Source organism: Solenopsis invicta, chromosome 16 (assembly GCF_016802725.1).
Source record: "Solenopsis invicta isolate M01_SB chromosome 16, UNIL_Sinv_3.0, whole genome shotgun sequence".
Lineage (NCBI taxonomy): Eukaryota > Metazoa > Arthropoda > Insecta > Hymenoptera > Formicidae > Solenopsis > Solenopsis invicta.
In genome coordinates this window covers 6,259,596-6,281,213 of record NC_052679.1, presented here as the reverse complement: position 1 = coordinate 6,281,213, position 21,618 = coordinate 6,259,596, and the positions used below count along the sequence as shown (strand labels likewise).

The window sequence follows — 21,618 nt, the reverse complement described above, 5'->3', positions numbered from 1 at the left end:
TTCCCGCACTAATCCGGAAATGTGGTGTTCTCAAATGAAATATGCTCTTTAATGCTAAAAGTTTATTAATATTTATGTATATATAAACATTTATTAATATTGTCGTATAATTATTCTTAAGCGCAGCAACCACGTGGATACTAATAGATCACCCGGATGAGATCACTACCGCTTTACAGCTTTATCAATCGCACGTAAACCTTGCGAAATTTTACTCGACATTTTGTATCACTACGTTCACAACTATTCGGCTTGCACAGTACACTAACAATTGTTCATGTTCGTTAATCTTTTCTCAATTTTTTCTATTTCGAACGACTTAATCTATTAAATACCATCATTACTAACGCAAACAAATCTTGTAAATATCAAATTAATTTTTTTATAGCCTAAAATGTGTGCTAACAAATGCGTAAGCATCCTCGTAAGGAACCTCGAAGCCTATATTTTATCTCCTGTTCTCGTATGTTATAAATGACTGTTTTAAAATTGCATAACTTCACTGCAATAAAATAAATTACAGTATGATTTCTCGCACGTGTGTTTCAGAGTGCAATTAAAGCATTCAATTTTTTTTAAAGGTTTTTTAATGAAACGTGTTACGGAATACTGATCGGTTGACAACCGCTAGGAGCTCTAGGTTTCTAGGAAAAGGAAATAGGTCTTTAAATATTCGATAATGTATCCCGACGGAAAAATTCTTCGGCTTTAACTACGACGTAATTTACGATGCAGATGTATCGTCCTTGTTACAATGCACAAGGCACATCTCGCAAGGCACAGGATCGCCGATGCATTCACCGGACGAGAAACTACGTAGAAAAATACGTAAATATCATCGCAAATTACTGCGTTGATTAATGCAATGTTTTTCTTCGCCTATATGACGAAAAATTTCATTCTCCCACGTGTCCGTCGTGAATTCTTCACTTTTTGCGATCGCACGGCGCTACGTAAGGTTTGCCACCGTATTTCTCCCATTCGCGATTGAATTCATGCTCTAGAACCTCAGCACCGCGTTTCCGCGTTAATCCGGTCTCGTCCAGACTTAGCTCGCACATCTGCATATCGTCAATACCTGCAGACGAATTTGAAATTTGAAATGGAAATTATTTACATGACGTAAAATTTAACGTGCAAAGTATAATACAAATTTAATGGCAAAAGCGTTTCTGTCAAAGACATAATTGCGAAGTCATTAAAATTTCAATTACCGCATTTTAGTACTTGTAAATACAGAAATCCTTTTACGGCTAATATTCACAGTTGATTTGTGTTTCAATACCGTCTTAAGTAATGTCTCTAAATGCTATTAACTGCAACTGGTTGTGATGACATTTACAGATGGCACTTAAAACATTCTTAGTAAGTAAGTAAGAAGTAAGAACCGACTGTGAATATCGACGACCTACGTCACTTTATTTTTTATTTCTTACATCCGTCAACTACCATTTATTTATCACCACACAAAAAAATGAATTCTTAATTCGCGCATATTTTTATTCTTGCAATGAATGCTTCTTGTTTTCATTTAACAATAAGTATGAAATCCTCTCTTCAGTTACAACTATTCACTTGCATCAGTAATAAATAGATCTGTGCGAAGTATATTTTATTCTTAAGGTCGTATTCTTGTTTCTAATGTCATAATGTTCTCATGACAAGCTGAATCACATTATTTGAAAGATTTTCTGAAAATTCTTAGATTAAGAATTACATATTTGAGTGCGCTCGACTTACGCCGGTATTCATAGTCGATTCTTATATTTTAGACTGTCTTAAGTATCATCTTAAGATGATCTCAACCAATCAGAGAGCTGTATTAGTATCTTAAGAGGATGCTAAAGTAACAGAAGAACTTCCTCGACGTCGGTCCTACAAATCACTGTAGATTATTTTTCGAGCAAGACCAAGCTATTGCTCTTTGTCCATTGCATAGATCTGTCTTTGTTTTTGATTATTTCGCCATCTGCGAAAAGTCCTATCAACTACTGTTGGGCTCCATATTGCTCTGTTTATGACAGTTCAGCTTCGCTGAGCGAAATATGCGCGTGGTAAAAGCACATTAGCGTATCTTTTTTGTTAGGCGTTCAATCGTAACTTTGCAAGGTCAGTGTTATTCGTGCATGTTTTCTGAAGGGTGCTCTACTATCATTTTGTACGCACGAGCTACACAACTTCTGTATTAAGGTAAAGTTAACCTCAGGTGACGGCTATACGAGTGAATTTTTAATGATTTATTAAATTTTTGTTCGATTTTCTTATAAAATTGACCTGAGCACCCTTTCTTTTTACGCGTATTTCAATTCTAAAAAAAGTTTTTGTGATTCTGTAAAGCCAATCCAAAAATATTTAATGCACTGTAAATGTCGGTAATTCGTGGTACTTTAGCATCCTCTTAAGACATTACTTAAGATGCTCTTGAAATAAGAATCGACTATGAATACCGGCCTTTAGACTCGAAGCTCACTTGTTTCGCGTTTACGGACAACTTCTGGTTTTACTGGTGGAAAAAAACGAAACGCAACTGCATTATTTTTACTTGTAATAACCAAACTTATTTTTTAACAGACTACTAATTGTTTCAAATTTCGAGAGTCCTGAATTAGTTTCAATTTTCATTTTTTTGTGTGATGTCACCAAAGTCTACTCGTTTGACCTAAACTAAACCGTTATTTGTTGATTTTGAATTTGAATAGAGACTCGGGCGAAAGATTCGACCATATTTTAAGTTGAATCTATTTGGATAATTCAAAGTAAAAAAAATGAGCATCCAGTTTGAATAGTTCGCTCTTAAGCGGTGATCGTTTTATAATGTCAATTCGTTGCGTCTAAAGCTCGAACAGTTCAAAAGTAAAGAAGATTGGAAGCGTAGGATGCAAACAGAAGAGTAGTTTTTTTACAAGTCTCTTCTAATTAATAGAAATATTTAGGTTCGAACTTTCGTATAAAACGAATTAGAGCAGTTCGAAAAGTTTAAACCACTTAAGATTCGATCTTGAGAACCGTCCGAAGTGTCCTATTCGATCACCTAATGTTACCGGACACTAGTTTTCAATGCACGTGATATTTGCGAATATTCAAAGCGTTATTTGCAATGCAGATCGCTCGTATTAGCATAGATCATAAATGCATAAAGATAAACGCCGCAGCTTTACCTGCCACAAGGAGTATAGGCGGTTTATCGGGATGGAGCTCCATTTGCCGTGCTACGTACTGTCCATCAAAGTGCGCGTACCACCATCCTCTTTTGCCGCCACCGTGTGTGTTGTCCTGCTGCCCGGCCGCGGAGGAACGGACGAAGGGGATTCGAAAATATCTCTGGGACGACTCGACTATCTGTTGCTTCAACGGTGTCCTTGGGGTTCGCGCAGCTGGAAAGCAAAATCGATATCGTTCGCTTGAGATTCGCGCGTTTCCAGGCTGGCCAAAATATTTTTAAGTTGTCGCTATCAATTTATTGCTAATTAAGGTTATCCCGAAGCATTTTATCGACACTTTTTTTATCAGAAGATATTTTTAAACGGTATAGGCTTTGCAGAGTTCCAAATTCTTTTGCGTAATCAAAGTATGCGCAAAAATAAAAAGAGGCAAAGGAAGATTTCATGCTAATAACGAGGAAAAAATGTTAAGACGTATCGATGTATCAATTAACGTTATTTTATTAATTTACCTTCTTCCATGATGGACTTGGGCGCTCTCTCGTTTTCATCCATGATGGTTCTCCTGCGGTTTCTCGCCTTCCAAGCGTGGTAGACTTTCAGTCTACGATGAAACTCGTGACGGCAGGCCTGAAACGAGTAAATTTCCTTTTTTAATAAAAAAAAAAAGAAATAGAAAGTTATGGTTAGATAGCTAATACGCGTGCACGTAATTACCTCAAGTAATTCGATGTCGCAGGACGTATTGATTGCATCTCGCAGCTCCGAATACTTCCACTTGGACAAGTCGTACTTCTTGTTGCTCATGGCCGCCTGCTGGTTACGCACCTGTTCCGACCTACGAACGAGTAAACAAAAAATTAATACGTAATCACGACTTCGACAATATTTTGATCGTAACACAACACTCTGAGATTCTAATCTAATATGCAGAATATGTTAAAATATATGCGACATATTCGCTTCGGCGTTAGTCTACGAACTAAGTTAGTGCAAGCTGAAATTAATAGATCGTGCGATTCAGCGTGGAGTTACAAAGTCTGCACAGGAATTCGTAAGTAAGTGTTAAAATAAATCTCAGCGGTTAGCAGCATGTCTATAGAAATGTACGTTAGAAACGTCATTTATTTTCTACGACAGATCCTTTGGAAAATGACGGAGCCTTTCGTCGGCGAAAAGTTATTTATTTACGGAATAAGAGTGACGGGAGAATCGGTCGATGAAAAATGGACGTGAGTCACTGCATGCAAAGAGAATTAATACGTTTGAAAGGGGGGAGCGAGTCTCATTAGCCGTTAGTCTTTCATTAGCGAGAAACCCGAGTAATTATACGGTACCTTATTAGCCTGTTGTTGTTCATAGGTGCTCGTACATCGGAGCCACTGCGTCAGTTTAAACAACAAAACAAGATCTTATTTCTTTTCTCTCAACAAAGCCCTTGATTCTTTTCAATCGCGTTTGAATCAACGAGTTCAAAACGGTGCACGTTATTGGATAAAATTTTATCACGTAATCAATAAGTTTAATCGATTTGCAGCGAACTGCGTACGTTAATTTGCTTCAATTATATTAATTAACACAATTCGGGATATTAAAGCTGATTTTTTTTTTTAAGGAGACATACACACGAATACAAGCCGAAAAGAGATCTACATTTGCGAATTTTTTGTAAAAAAAACATTGAAAAGGATAAAGAAATCGTATTTATTTCCATTATAATTTTTTGTTTGTTTTTCGGTTACAATTAAAAAAGGACCTAAACATCGTTAAAAAATTTTACGTCAAGTACTAATTTTTTAATGTTTAGAAAAAGTGCGTAAAACTGCAAATCAATCGGTTGAGCCGTCTTCGAGATATAGTGGTCACGTGTTTTTGAAAACGTAATTTCAACAGTGACACGCTATTTTATTTCACTTTGTAATAACATTTAAATGTCAAATGAAGAAAAGTATTATCTTTACAATGGAATAAACATGACTCATCTATTTCTTTCTGTTTTTCCGTACAAAATTCGCAGAATTAAGTGCGTATGTCCCCTTAAGATGTTTGTCTAACATTTATTTGAATAACTTAGAAATTGCTTATGCTTATATGTACCAATTATATTAATCAACAAGAAAGATTTTACCTTCGTATAGGCGGCGGAGAATCCTCTACTTGTCCGTTCGATTCCTGAGCAAGCCTGACAGCCAGTTCGTGATCTCTTCTTTCTTGCTCGAGTAATTCTCGATACCGACTCTCTTCCATGGCTTCCTTCTCCAATTGGGCCTTTATAAATAATAAATAATAAATGCAATGAAAATAGAAGATAGAGTATATCGATAATTACAAAAAATTTTCTGATTATTTGTCAATTCTTTGGCAAAGAAGAATATTAAATTTTCTTGTTGAATATTAATTATTCTTTAGATTTAAAAGAAATTTTAGCTGTTTGCAACTATAAAGATGTTTATAATAATTTAGGTTTTTACACTAAAATTCATTAATTCATTTGTTTATAAAATAATACGACGACATAGAAATTCGACGAACCTGGAGAGCAACCGCGGCCTTCTGATCCTCCTCTTCCTGTCTCTTTCTCTCCTTTTCCTCGATCTTTCTTCTGGCTTCCATCTCGAGCTTTTTCCTCCTGTTCTCCTCCTCTTCCCTCTTCCTTCGTTCCTCCTCCTCCTTCCGTTTCTTCTCCAGCTCGAGTTCCTGCTGAATCTTCCTCAATCTCGCCTGTTCCTCGGCGATCTTCTGCTGCTTCACCAGATCTTGGAGATTGGCCATTTGCTTGTTCACCTGATTCGCCAGAGACGTGTAGAGACCGTCGATCTCCGTCGACGCGATTCTCGGATTGTTCTTGATTTTGCGTATGGCCGACTCTAGATCGTCGTCGAGCCTCTTCATGTCCTGCATCGATTTCTCCCGATTCTTCAATTGACTCGTGGTCTCCTCCATTCGCGTCAGCTGCTTCCGCAGATTCTTGATCTTTACGATGCCGCGAATGCGCGGCCGGTGCTGCTTCTTCGCAATGTACATCCTCGCCGTTTTTTGCAGCACAATCAAATGCTGCCGGCGGTAGATGATCTTGTTCTTCAGTTTGATCACCGACAGCGCGCAGAACTGCAGCTTGTTCCAGCGCGATCTGAGAAGCCACTTCTTCACGTTGGCGATCAGCTTGCGCAGATTCTCCGGGTCGGACCTCATGATCCGGTCGAATTCCGCGAACTTGCCCGGTTTGAAGAAGACCCGGGTGATACCGAACTTGAAGTCCTTTTGGTTTAGCTTCAGGCTGTGCAACAGCGCCTCGCAGAAGAATCTGGGATCGAGCTTGGCGAGCTCCGGCGGCAGATAGGACTTGTACATGTTGTAAAGCTCGTGGAAGGGCACCCGACTGGGATATCCGTGCTCCATCAATTCCAGAACCGACGTCATTCCCGAGCAGCGTAGCTGATTCATAATACTGTTGCCGTCGAACTGATGCGCCACCATATCGCTATTTGGCTTGATGCATCTTATGAAGTTCGTTCCCTAATGAAATTGAGATTGGAATCGTAAACGAACAAGTTGGAACAAGTTCGCAAAGTTCTTTGAATTCAAAGAAAGCCTCGTTCTTACGTTGCTCTTTAACTTGTCCATGAGTTCGCCGAGCTGCGTCTTGAACTTACTGCCAACGCTGATGAAGGTCAGCTTCCCCTTTTGCGACGAATGATTGGCGAACTGCGTCCTGAGAAATTTATTGCCGCTTTCCTGAATGAGCCCTTCCAGGGAAGCGTGCAGCGCATCGTTATTCTTTTCGATAAATTGATTCTGCGGAAGTAAAAGATAAATGCACAGTTACATAAATTTTTGTGCAAAAAAATTTTATGGACGCACGCGGATTCAAAATGCATCTAAAGGTAAGTCGGGAAGTGCCTTTGAGAGAAGCGCGACTTCGGTTTATGTGCGTTTACGATGTTTTTTTACACGCTCGCTACAATTTGCGGCGAACACGCTGCTTTACCGTTTGATAGCAGACGCCGCCGGCGTAATGGCGAATCACGAAGCCCTCGTCGTCTCGTAATTCTCGATGAGCCTTCAATCGTGACGTCCGCGGTAAAGTGATGCGGAAGTGACCGTTCCACGCGCGATGAACTTCGTTGGTGAAATGCGCGAAACTGTGAGTCGGCAGTTTCGATTCCTCGTCCAGCAGACTGAAGATACCCGTATTCTTCGATTCGATTAAATCTGAAAGTTGGCGTGACACGCAATTTCATTTTTTAAATCTCCACAAGCGGAAGTACCGCTCATTATTTCACCCACGAAATAATATTGGCTTCAATAACATTTTTAGAAAGAATTTGTTTCTTGAATAAAACGATTTTCCCGTTCTCTAAGTTATTTTTTTATATTATAGGTAATATGATGATTTGCATAATTCATATGAATTTGATAATTGCAAATTGTCATTTTTCATTTTCGATAGTGTCATCAAGATCAAAAAAATTCAAGAAATCTTATCTTGGTCTTGTCTTGATTCAAGAAGAAAAAATTGGAAATTGATTTCAAGACAAGACAAGACAAGAAATTGTTATTAGACCAAGATTTTCTTGGTCAAGAAATCAAGAAATTTCTTGAATTTCCATGATAATTGTTCATTTTTAATACTTGAAAAAATTTTGAATGGGTTTCAACATTTCCAGTTATATTTATAATAATATTATAATTATTATAATTATTATATTAATTATCATTAAATGTCACAAGAAATGATTTATGTCAGGAATTTAATAATCTGAAATAGCTATATTCGATATAGTAATCTCATAATATGAAAAATGATAAATGTTTTGAAAAATATTTTTAACCTCTTTTTTTTACGCGTACTTCAATTCTATAAAAAGTTTTTGTGATTCTATCAGGAATTTTGATAATATTAACATAAAATAGATAAATATTTTTTTAATTGTAATATGTATAAAAAAATCAAGAAATTTCAAGAAATTCAAGATTCTCGAATTCAAGACAAGAAAACCGAAATTTCTTGTCTTGAAAATCAAAGCAAGACAAGAAATGATTTTCAAGACAAAAAACCTTGTCTTGATGAAACACTAATTTTCGAGAACTAAACTCTTGAATTTGAACCCTATAATCGCTCGCAGTTTGTTTCACGTACCGATGCAATCCTGATTATCGACGTAGGAGATTTTCGGGACGTTCAAGGCCTCTCGGGCGTAAAGCTCCTGCTCGTACTTCAGGATCCGCTCGTTGAAGAACTGCTGAAGCTTCTCGTTGCAGTAATTTATGCAAAATTGCTCGAAGCTATTGACTTTGAAGTATTCTACGAACACGAGAGAGAAAAATCATCGTGACTCGATCGCTTTTATACACGATGCGGAAGGAAGATCGATCGAGAGCAATTTTCTCACCGAATCCTGCGATGTCTAGCACGCCGATATAGTAACTCGACGCCTTGAAAGGTATGCTCTTGTTAATCCGCGCGACAATGTGATCAAACAGTTTGCTATAAATGGCCTTGCTCAGAGCATCCCTAGCGTTATGGGCTTCGTAAACCTTCAGGGGCACCCTGTTCGCAATCAGACCAGTTGGCAAGAGTCAAAGGAGATCGCAATGCAAAGGGAAATCGAAGCATTCGAATCCATCGAAAAGAGGATATTATTTGAAATCTTCGCGCACTCACATGATGACCGTTCCTTTGATTCCACCTCGACTGGTTTGCATCACTTTCGAGACCAGAGCTTGTCGCAGCTCCTCGGGATCCACTCCTAACAACTTTGCGGATACCGTCACCGCTTTCCCCGAGTCGGCAGTTATCCTGCAGCCGCCCTTCGTGTCCTCGGGATTGTCCTCGAACGTGACGTTGCCGAGATGAAGCACCGCAGCCACCATCGTGTAGATCTCCATGCGTTCGGCATCCGTTAAACCGAGCCGGGTAAATGCCTTTTGACGAAAATAAAGAATTTGGAGAAACGTGAAGAATGATGATAATATTGAGACGCGAAAGAATAAAAAACTTTAGAAATTTATTGGCAAAATCAAAATAATAATTGCGGAGAGATACTTCCAAGAGATTCTTTCAGATTGATCGAAAAGATCGTGATTTATGTCATTACACTGGAAAAAGTTTCGCTGGCGTACTTGATCGATCGCGTTGAATCCCTCGACGTCGTCCAAGATCGGATCGTGCAGGCTGCCCTTCTGTACCTGCTCGCGGCTCTTCTGCGCCTCGTTCAATCGTTTTTCCGATCTCGCATTGCAAAAGTACTGGGTGCAGCCGTTCCTCAGGTAATGAAAGTCGTCCGGTTTGGTAATTCCCAATTTCGCGCGCAGATCGGCCGGCGCACCAGCGCACATCATGTAGAAGACGTGGTAGTTTCGCTCGTCCGGGCTCTGCAGGCACACCCTGGACTTCTCCAGCAAGTAGTGGGAGATGTATCCACCGACCACCTGGCACTTGGCGTCGAAATGCACCTCCATGAACTTGCCGAAGCGTGAGCTGTTGTTGTTGCGCTTCGTCTTCGCGTTGCCGAACGCTTCCAGAACCGGGGTCGCTACGAATTGAACATGCAACAAAAATCACAATCGAATCCTAACTCGTCGAATCGTGACGTTGAGTAAACGAAAAGGACTTTCTTAGAACTCGTTGCTTAGTTTGCATAATTTCTTGTTCTCAATTGTTATTTAACTATTTTACGACGTTAATTGGACTGAATTAAACTCCGCGGAGTGGGTTCTTATTGATTCTTCTTTTTTTTACCATCGAGAATCCTCTGTTCGATTGGGCCAGCCGTTGAGCCCCATAGATCACAGAGGTACCGCAGGAGATACTTGGTCGACTCGGTCTTGCCCGCTCCTGATTCGCCGGATACGATAATGCTTTGAGATTGCTTCAGCACTTTCATGTCTCTGAACGCTTTGTCGCCTGCGAAAATAAATGAAAATTGCTCTGTATTCTCGCCGGGAGCGATCAACTACTGGACAATGTTACACATTAATCGATTAATTTATTTGTTAAAACAATCGCCTGAAAATTAAAAAATATATATATAATCATGAATTGATTAATGTAATCAATTAATGAAAAATATTGATAAACGACATTATTATTTTATTTATTAAACAACCAATGCTTTTAGCAATTAATGTGCTATAAATCAGTGACTAAAACTGACGATTAATAAGTATGATTAATTTTTTATTCAACAGTAATTAATTATTTTTAATTAATTAATTGAATTAATATTTTAATCGATTTATTGAGTGAAAATTCAATCGATTGATCAATGCTGTAAGTCAGTGACTAAAATTGACGGTTAATAAGTAACATTAATTTTTTATTCAACAATAGTTAATTGTTTTTAATTCATCGATTGAATTAATATTTTAATCGATTTAATATTGGTTCAAAATTTAATTGATTAATGTTTAACATTTATTTCAAGAAAACAAAAATTTTTAATCAATCATTATAATCAAGAACTAAATTTTTAGTCACAATTGTCAATCGATAAATAGATAAAATTTCGACCAGCACTATTTTACGCGACAAAGGGGAAGGGCGGTCATGCGTGCGTACCGATGGCGAAAACGTGCGGTGGCGTTTCACCCAAGGACTTTCCCTGATAAGCCTTGATAGTCTGCGGCGAGTAGAGATCCTTCACCTCGTAATACGGATTCACGGCTATCAGAATGTTGGCGACGTAAGTCTGAAATTTAACGACGTAACGAGAGATTAAAAATGACGGAGATGACGGGTGCAACGACCCGACCTCAGCGTCGTATAATTACTCACGTATATCCTGTCCTTGAAGTAACGCGTGCGAATATTATTCAGCAGCGTGGCCTCGTTCAGGTACATCAGGGCACCTAGGTGGAAGAGACAATTTAGAGAAAAAGAGATGAGAAGGGAACAAAATCAGTGAAAGTGCCTTTGCAAAAGAGCGAAAGTCGCGTGAGAAGCGAGCGTGACCGCGCGCGATCTTAATCTTTGATATATAAAATGGACGAAACGCACAAGTGAGTCACGGTGTATAACAATCGGGGGGAGGAATCGCGAGCTAAACAGCTAAAGCATCTTTCCACTTCGTTATTTTCTTTCCTAACGTCTGCAGTGTGTAGGATCACATGCGCGTCGTCTTACGTACATTGAAAAAAAAAGACTTTGACAATAATAATAAAAAAATGTTTATTTAATATATAATATTTAGTTTTGTAATTGATTGATTGCTGTTAATGTAAATACTAAATATTTTCTTAATTTATTCAAACATTTAATTTAAATTATTTCACCAAAGCTCGATTGTTATTGTCAAACTCTTTTTTTTTTCAGCGTGGCAGTGTCGAGAACTCTTTCTCGGAACTCTTCTTCCTGAAGAAAAAGTGTTTCAATAAACTGATTACTATATCAATAAGCGATGATTTCATCAGTTACTGCAATGATGCAGTGTCATCAGTTATACAGTGTTCGTTAAAACACTTTTCTTTTTCTTAAGGACTTTTTCTTTTCTTCTTTTTTTATTTTATAAAATTGCGAGATGACATGCACGTTTTCGAGAGAGAATATTTACAGTTGTCCTCGACATCTTTGGTGTATTCGCCGGCAGGATATACTTCGTCCAGCGGACAGGTGCGTTGCGGGTACTTGGGGTCGAGGGGCACGATCAGGGCGTCTCCGTCCACCATGTCTGTGAATTTCCCGATTATGAAACCCTCCTGGGGGTCACGGACCCACACCTGTTGGCTCTCCATCCCGAGCTGCTCTGGAACGATAAAACGATTACACGATCGAGATGTTGCACTCCGCAATTCGTCGTGTTTATAACTTCAGCCTTCGTCTTACAACTAGACACTCGAGAGAAAGCGGCATTAGCTATATAGAACGTTTCGTATAACATAAGTCATACTTTTCTAACGTGAGAAATACAATTCAATTATTTATGAGGAATGCCAGTGTACCTAGGATAGCTTAAGATCGTCTACTTTTCTACTAGTTAATTTTAGCACACAGTTAGCTAATTTAAAATTAACATTCTTTCGACAAATGCGCTGAGATTATCGTCAATAGCTCACGGGTAATTAACTGGTTAAATCGAATCCTCTGCAAACTTTCAACTTCTGGACAATCAACCGACGAAACAATGCTCATTAAACAATTGTAAATAAGTTCGAACGATCTCAATTTGATTTCGATTCGGCTCTCTTTCTTACGTAGATATGTACAGAGTGTTGCAGATACATTTAGGACACACAACTGATTAGGCGTAATGAAATTTGTCGTGTAAAATAGTCATTAAAATTATTAACTCTCTAAAAAAATTTAATGAAGAAGGAAAAGAAAAATTAGCCGCACACAATAAAAATCACCAAATTATTACAGAAGGTATTTTTCTTATTATTCCCTTATTAAAAATTAACAAAAGTCTCCCCCTCCGTCTATAAAATAAATTTACTATATAAAATCATCCTGAAGACCATAATCCATGAGAAATCATCATAATATATCTACCTAAAATACTTAATTTATACACAGTTATTAAAACACATAATATTACATATATTCATATGAACTACAGACGAATAAGCTACCAATCTTTTTATATCTACTTAAATTAAATATAAAATTCCTACAATTATTCCTTCAACAATTCTCAAACTAAAAAAATTAAATAATTAAATTTCATTAATGACAACTGCCCCTGGCAGTCTGCCGTATGCAACCCGTTGTGCGTCCTAAATGTATCTGCAACACCCTGTATAATAGTATTGAAAAATTGCGGTAAACAAAGACCTTTCTCGATTTCCTCGCTAGGAAAATCGACTTGGAATTGAACGGAGCGTTTGTAGCTGAGCGGACGTCCGGCAGTTTCGCGGAATTACTCAGTGCGAAAGCGCGGACTCACGTTGAAATTTACAATCGAGCGCGATCGACGCGAGTAAGAGCTATACAAAGATGAACGAAATTCGTGTGTCATTCTCGTTCATGCGGAACGTAAATCCGACGATAGCTCCTGCTGGCGCAGACACTTTCCGTACGTGTCTTTCGGAGAAATTTCCGGTGAATGAATAGTATCCGTTTACCTGACTTCCGACGGTCTCTATCGCGTCTCTATATGCTGAAATGACAGATTCTTTAGCAGTACCGGCGATTCTTAGAGTATTATTTTAAGCCGCGCATTATTGACGGAAGAAGCAACAGAAATGCCTTGACGATCGATAAGAGACGATTGGTCGTAATCCACATGGCAGTCTCACGAGCGCAAATGGCTTTAGATAAATGATTCATATGAATAACTATGGGCGCGTTATCGAAATGTATATACGGGAATAAAATATGAATCTCACATGATATATCTGACGAAAAATAACTTGTAAATTTTCTATAAAATTGTCAATTTTCTAAATTAATGTTAAAAATATTTTTAATTTTGCTTTCGCATAAAGTAAAAAATTGTCTAATTAGTTCTTGTTTAAAAATTCGTTAATTATCCAATTAATTCTATATTTCGCTAAAAAATTATTTTCGATCTTACTGAATTTACAACGAGGTATTTTTAACTGTCTGATTAAGCGGGATTAAGATTGACTGTTCTAGGACACCCTGTATATGCGAAACGATCATTTTGTGCTGTACAGGACAATTCTTTGATAATGACGGAAGCAGTAGCTTATCGGTTTGAAAATTGGCAGATAAAACCAGATTTTTTTCACTTTGACATTAATATCCCTCGTACCTCGGCAGCTCAACGACTGATGTAAAACTCGAGATTCGCGGTAACAATTTATCGCTTATCGCGACACGTTATCGAGATAAGCGCGCGACGACGAAAGGTGCGACGACTCCAAAATAATCATTACTCATCGCCGAAATCGTATAATACAGCTGCTCCTTGTGTTCTTTTCGTTTCTCTTTCTTAAAACAGCAGACACTGTCGGATTGTATTTCACCTGGCAAACTATATACGTTTCTCTTTCATAGTTAATGTCCCGTTTAAAAAATTCCACATAAATACGAAATCATAATACAACTTTTTTTTTCTAAAGATTTCACTTTTAAGAAACTTTTAAAACTTATATATTTTAGTAACAATCACCAAATAATATTCTACATATGAAGCAAAAATATCAATAATTTTCTGAGTTAAATATTTTGTTTTTTTTTTAATTTTCATATGTGTCAAAATTGATTATTTTAACACAAAATATATAAAGAACAAAACTGTACAAATATTTTTATAATATTCCAAATATTAAATAATATTCTCGGAATATTGATAGTAATATTATTTTAATTCTTAATAATTTCCGTATAATATTTTAAGAATATTATATACTTATAGGGTGGGTCTATGAATTTAACAATATTGCAGTATCTTTCAAGGTTCTTAAGAAGTTGGGGATATATTTATTTTTTTCAAAATGGTATCATTATTCGCAAATTCCTCAATTTGCATCCACCTATCTTCGCTATCACGTCCGAGACAATTTTCTCGATTGCATAACGCAAATCCTCCCGACGATTTTCGCGTTCAGCGTGCGCGGCGGACACGCTCCGGGGTTGCGCCGGGCGGTCGTGCGCAGCGATAAAATCGTAGGCAACAAAGGCACAAAAACGAGGCATTCGTCGTTAGACCATCGTCGTCGTCGTCGTCGTCGTCGTCGCTCCGTTCCATGTGTGTTTTTCGGCATCACCACCGGTTCGACAATCCGACAGGCAAGCGCGCGCGATCAAAGGTCGTCACGAGTCGCTGCATCTCGCGTTTTACACGCGCCGCCGTGACAGAATTTCGTAAAAGTCGAGGGGTTTCCGTGCCCCGTCGTCGACACGCTGCACTAAACCTGTCACATTTGCATGCGAGCGCATCCGACAGGCACAACGTTTTTACTTATGGCCACCGCAAACACCGCAAGAATCTAGATGTAGATAAACTCCTTTGCTCTTATTTATTCCATCTCGTTTAGCCTTTCTCTTTGCCTTCAGTTTGTTCCGCTTCCGAGTACTCCAGTTTACTAATTTTTAGTGAATTTTTAGTGAATTAAAGTAGAATATCTAATGTCTGTTTCCACCAATGTAGATTAATTTTAATCTCAGTCTCTATAAGCGCTATATTATTTACTTCAATATTTTAAATTATCGGAAATATTTTAACTTTTAAATATAATAATTATAAAATTTATGAATACTTTATGCATAATAATTCTCATTAATTTTGGATCAATAATATTCGTCGTAGAACATTTTCAAAATATTCCACGAATATTAAAACAATATATCACAAATATTATTTTAAGCGGACATATAACATTAATACAATATTCCCTGAAAAATATTATGGGAATATTCTCGGAATATTATTTTATTTTCTAAAAATATCCGTATAATATTCTAAGGATATTGTAACGTTTATAGAGCTTTAACTTACGCTTCATCTTTTTTCTAATTTTTATAACTAGAAAAGGCTAAAAAATAAATTAAAATTAATCTACGTCTTGGTGGAAATGGACGTAAGACGAGCGCGCGTCTTAAAAGGCGAAACTTTACAGTAAGTATACGCAGTTCGGTAGGACAGTTGCGTAATGATACTCTAAACACCTCTGCAATTGTTACTTGATATCCAATAGCGCGATTACCGCGTGACGAACGGCGAATAGCAGTCGCGACTGCTGGGAACCACGCGCGGTCGATCTGGAAAGCGCGAGAAATTGCCTTGTTCCTTCTGTCGTACTCTCAAGCATCCCGTTAGAGATATCGTAACGGTAAAAGCCAGCGGTAAATCCTTGCATCGATCCGCAGGACATTGCAGCTACGAGACAGCGGCGGCGGCGGCGGCGGCGGCGGCTGCAATGTCTCGTTTTGACTCGCGCTAATCCACGGAACGAATCCTCTGGTCCGCTTGATGAGCAAACGTGAGCGACGACCGATATCGAAACGGCTGTTTAAATCGATTCCTGAGCGGACCGTCGACGCGGCCGAACGAAGCGATGAACAATGTTGCAACACGTCGCGGCGTCTAAGCATGCTAAGAAGCAATTTTTTGCGTTCCGACAGATGAGAGGTGCATCGCGAGGAGGAAGGAAGAGCGAGCGAGAGAAGAAAAAGAAGAAGAAGAAAGAAAAAGAGAGAGAGAGAGAGAGAGAGGAGCGAGGAATCGTTCGCATCGGTTCGTTCACCTTCTTCTACTGCACAGCAGAAGAAACCGTAACGTCCAGATGTTGCATCGTTTTCCTCCTTTCCCTCCCGTCGTCGCGTCGTCTCGTTAACCCTTTTCTTTTTCTTCCTATCTTCCTCTCTTTTAATTCGCGGCGCAGCAAGGCGCGGTGGTGTCGATCTCCCCCGGCCTCCTCCACACTTGGGCACGGCGTCTCCTCTTCATCCTCTCAATGTCGGAGATCGCTTTCGCGCATTGTTCTCCAAGCGAGGCGCGGTTCTCCGCCTTCGTGCGCGACCTCACGCTCGCAGAGACAATCTCTAATGCGCACACCTCGATCCGAATGCACTTTGCGTGCGGAGGTGCGTCGCGCTGGCGCGTCGCGCGACAGGCCCCTCTAATCCCATTGAAAGGGCCGGTCGAAAGGGAATGAAAGGGATGCGAGAGGAAGCAGGAAACGGCAGGTGGGACCGGCATACCGAAACAGGGAGACACGCGTGAGCGCTCACCGAATTTATCCTCCGTTGAAATTCACAGTCAAAATAAAAGAGGAAAATGTGTAGTTTGTGAATACTCTAAAATGTTTTGTCTTTTTTTTTCCGAGAACACAGATGCAACGTATCTTCGACATTTTTATCTATTATTTTATTAGCGTATTGGGGAAAAATAAAAACGAAAAATAAAAACAAAGATTTCATTGCGATGAAAGATTGTGACAATTATTCTCGTAATAATATCAACAATTTATTAGTTCGATCGTTAATCGCGTAGAAACGTTCCATTTTGTCTCAGAAATAATACGCGTTTATTACGTTTGATTATAAATGTGATTCGGAAATTCACAATCCTGCACCATTAAAAAATTTATATTGGACGTTTAAAGTAATTGTTTTAATGTCAAAACCTTTTGCGATGGTATCATCATGTTTGAATGATATATAATTTTGATGATCCGACATAAAATTATTTTCTAATCTGTACCTAGCTAATTTTTTTTTTATACTACAGTAAATTTTTTTTTCGTTTGTAACATCAAAAAATAATATCAATGAGTAACACAATATAAAACGTAATATAAAAATATATTAATGTATTTTTCGGGCGCGTTTATCAAAATATGTTGGTTTATTTTCAGAAGTGAAGAAGATTATTTGATACTTGACTTCAGCAAATGAGAAATCTAATTATAATAAATTCGCCGCGCGACAGGTTTCTTGTTTCAATCACGGCGACGTGTTTCGTCATTTTACGTCGTTTAACGTTAATTGGAACAACCTTCGCACCATCGGCGTCATCAAGAGCACTTGGTGATTAGATCGAGTGCAGTGGGTCGAGCTTTCGGTCCCAGCGACCTCCCATTTGCATCGAGTTCCGCTCGAAGCATTTTGCGCGGACTAATGGAGCGGCGTATTTTTATTGCAAAATAAGTTTAATCGTATCTCGATCTACGTCGAAGCATCAGTGTAGACAAAAACTCTCGATCAATCTCGCCATAATATCGCGAATATTGCCGCTAATGTATCCGCGTATCATTTCGCTTGTCACCGTTAAATGACATTGACTAATAATGCGAATATCTTTTTCGGTCAACGACGCGACGCGACTTCGCGCGACGAATCGCAAACGTCATCGGTTTAATAACGCGTGCACGTTTATCCCGCAAAGCGGCCAGGAAATTGATCTTGACAGGCTCGACGATCGAGTATGCAAATTTTCGACGGACGATTTACTCCCGTGAAAGAGAACCGATCGATAATGGGGGGGGGAGAGAGAGGATCGGGAACGGTGTGGCACGGCGCGATCGGAAGTGGCCACGATTCGCGTTTAAGTGCACACACGATCGAGACCGCGGATGAGTCATGGGCGTCCTCGACGTCTCTTACACGGCAACTCGCCCACCTACTTATACATATATAGGATCGAGCGATTCTTTTTCCGCGGTTGCGTAACGCGATTCGCACGTCGCGTCATACGTCCGTATACGTACGTACAGTTTTCGCCGAGAGGATCCGCTAAACGACAGCGAGGCACTTTTTCGCGAGCGGAGTGATATCCCGATTCTGTCGACTCACTTTCGCCTCGTTACTTTCGCTAAAGAGACAACGAGACGAGGGAAACAAACGCGCTCGTCGCCGTCTCAGATTTCGATGAATTTCACACGTGTCACTCAGTGGCTGAAATTATACCGGAGACGAGAGCGCTTTGTTTCCTCGCGCTGGAGTCAGGATTACAATATTAAGTTCTCCCAGGACGGACTTCTACGCGCCTTTCTCTATTTTCAATTTAAATAACACGAGTCTTAATAAAAACTTTTACATCGTAGATTGGTATTTAAAAGTAGTTTCGAGAAAAAAGTTGCTCTTTTCTCGAAAATCGAGTCAGCGATGAGGTGAGATGTTTAGAAAAAATAAGATATAAGAATTAAAAGTAAAAATAAAAATTGAAACTCCTGTCTATTTATTAACAAAAAAATTTCGCTTATCTTTTTGACTAGAATAATTTGATGTAATTTAGATCACTTAAATAATAATTATATCAAATTATTCTATTTTTAAAAAATAGGCGAAATCAATTATCTCTTGAATACTTGTAGAAGGCAGAAGTTTCTTATTTTTATTTTGTACCTCCACTTTCAACCTTTATATCTTTTTTTTCTAAACATTCTATTATACCTTGTCATCGTCGACTTCACAGAGAAAACGATTTCTTTAAACTTAATAAATTTTATTCTATCCAAAGAAATTGATTTTTTATTACAATCCGAATTATAAGGATTTCAAACAGAAAAGTGGGACCATCTGGAACTTAATGCATTAATCTCAACAGCTGACGTTTCCAGCTGGGGCGCAGACAAATGTAACGTACCCTGTTTCCCAGACAAAAGATTTTCGACCGAGTTTGAGGATACTTTAGGGACAAACTGACCGTTCTCGAGGTTTAGAGCTAATCGTAAATACGAGAAGCTGAATTTGGCAGTAACATTTTTCTGAACAATAACGATTAACGAAGAATTCCGAGGAATTGTGAAATTGGTTCAAGTGTCCCCATTAAGATCATTCATGCACATTGCAATTAATGATTATTACGACGTGCATGAATGATTAAACTCAAGAACAACGGCGTAACACCGAGAGTAATTACACATTCGATATTCGACAAAAAAAAAATCAAAGATAAAATGTAATTAGGAATTTTGCGTCAATCAAGACAATGTTGAAGGCGAAAACCGCGATATAAATAAATAAACATATATAAAAAATTCAGAAATATAAATTTTACACACGACTGCTCGCAATTCGCTATGATTCATTGTATCGGACTTATCTGGCAAATTCTTTCGCGTTCGTTATCATTCTTGTCGTTATCAAGATCTCTCTCAAATCTAACATCATCGTTTTCGTAATGCTCTCTCTCTCTCTCTTTCTCTCTTTCTCTTCGAAAGAGACGCCGTTGCAAAAATACGCGGAAAACCGCGCAACCGGCAGCGGTAATTACGGTTTTGCAAAGTACTCATCTACCCACCTACTTCGCAATCGAAACGGACGAGCGTTTGCGCGGGTATCAACGTGCATTACTCGCGCAAGAGAACGTGGGCAATTTTTCTCTCTCTCTCTGCCCCTTTTTCGTCCCGCCCGTTCGGCCACTGCGCCGGATTGTTTTACTGGGTTGCACGTAGGTGCTTACGCAGGTTCACACACTAATTCACACGAACCGTGCCGCGCTTCGTTTTTTTCTTTTTTTTTCTCTTCTGCATTCGCGCATTGCACACCTGCCGCGCACGCCGCCCCGTTCCACTCTCCTAATCACGGACTAGATAAACCGGGCGGGCATACGCGAAAAAGGAAAAAAAGAATTTCCAACGGAGATTTTTCATTCCCACTCCGCGGTCGCCGCGTAAAAGGGGTAATACGTTACGTAAAACTCATACGCGTCCGTGATCCTGAATCATTTACCTCGTTGATTTATCGCTAATGATGAATTAATTTCAATGTTTGCCTCTATTAAATCTTGTCTCTTCCACAGACAGAGACAGCACTCAAAATAGATAAGTAGATTAATATACGTCGATTTTCTCCTGAACGCTGATTTAGTTTTGCATCTCCGAAACTGGGAGTCGGAGCTTCTATTCAGAAATTCTTTGGAAAAGAAAATAAGGGAATAACGTTCTGCGTGCTGTGTATTGACTGTTTATGTTTCCGGGGTCACTGGTTCTCCGAATTCCTCTTTCCCCATAAGCGCTACAATATTATTTAATATTAAACAATATTCTTGAAATATTATGTGAATATTACACGAGAAGTGAATAATGTTTACTTCAATATTTTAAATTATCAGGAATATAAGTTGTAAATGTAATAATTACAAAGTTTACGAATAATTCACATTAATTTTTAACTACATTCGTACATTTTCATAATGTTCCACGAGTATTGAAATAATACCACAAATATTATATAAAAATGGGCATATGTACAATACAATTTTCTCATTGATGCGATATTCTTATAATATCGAAATAATATTAAAAATATTAAGTAATATTCCACGAATATTATTTTAATAATATTCGTATAATATTCTAGGAATATTCTAGCGCTTATATGGTTGAATTTTGTAAAACTCAACACAAGTTGGTCCCCGGTTAGTTCGACGATCATACCGATCTTGTTGTTCGTACTTTCGCAAGGATTATCCCTGATCGAAACATCGAACACGTACTTGCGACGCTTATTATTACACGAATAATATTACCGGTTACACGTGTAGAAAAACAATAAATTAGTCACGCGCTCGAGTGAAGAGCGCAGCTTATCGCTACGTGGCGAACGCGCGATCGCGCTGCGGCGAGTTGCCGCGACTCGCGGATCGATTTTCGCGAATAGGTCGCGACAGTTTACAGGGCAGGTTTACTCACCGTCTCGCCGTGCGAGGACAGTCAGCCGGCCGAGACGAAACTATATACGAACGGCACAAAATCCGACATGCAACTGTCGGCGCGGCTGCGGAGCGACGAGCCCTCTCGCTCGCTCGGCGATCCACGGCCGTTTCCGCCGATGCCACGCGGCAAACAGCGATCGTACCAGCACGCGTAGATCGCCGCCGCGATCGCCTATACCAGTGGCAACTCCACAGATGATCATGGAACACTCCGATTTTCAGGGAGAATCGAAAGATAAGCGAAACAAAAATCGTGTAATTAAATGAATTTGCTGATTCAGAGATTTAAATTGTTCGGCATTTGAAATCATATCTGGAATCATCAATTTATTCTCGCGGTGGTACTGTCGTCACTGGTATCAGCGACGTTTCGATCTTGAGATTAAGGG

General features: G+C 39.0%; 1 protein-coding gene across 3 annotated transcripts; it reads right to left on the bottom strand.

Annotated features, from left to right (window-relative positions):
• Positions 1 to 47: 47 nt before the first annotated feature.
• LOC105204821 (myosin heavy chain 95F) lies at positions 48 to 21,351 on the bottom strand. Of its 3 annotated transcripts, none has more exons than XM_011174038.3 (18): positions 21,207 to 21,351; positions 11,714 to 11,905; positions 10,939 to 11,012; positions 10,723 to 10,852; positions 9,904 to 10,068; positions 9,285 to 9,697; positions 8,827 to 9,086; positions 8,555 to 8,712; positions 8,302 to 8,466; positions 7,150 to 7,373; positions 6,765 to 6,956; positions 5,694 to 6,677; positions 5,290 to 5,429; positions 4,499 to 4,543; positions 3,879 to 3,999; positions 3,674 to 3,791; positions 3,159 to 3,374; positions 48 to 1,078 (listed from the first exon to the last, which is right to left on the bottom strand). In XM_011174038.3, the coding sequence occupies exons 2-18, from the start codon at positions 11,892 to 11,894 to the stop codon at positions 927 to 929; spliced, it is 3,738 nt and encodes a 1,245-aa protein (XP_011172340.2). In that variant the 5' UTR covers positions 11,895 to 11,905; positions 21,207 to 21,351; the 3' UTR covers positions 48 to 926. The 3 variants fall into 3 exon arrangements, with proteins under 3 accessions (XP_011172340.2, XP_025993303.2, XP_011172341.2); XM_026137518.2 differs by having other exon boundaries at positions 11,714 to 11,900; XM_011174039.3 differs by lacking the exon at positions 4,499 to 4,543.
• Between the last annotated feature and the right edge of the window lie 267 nt (positions 21,352 to 21,618).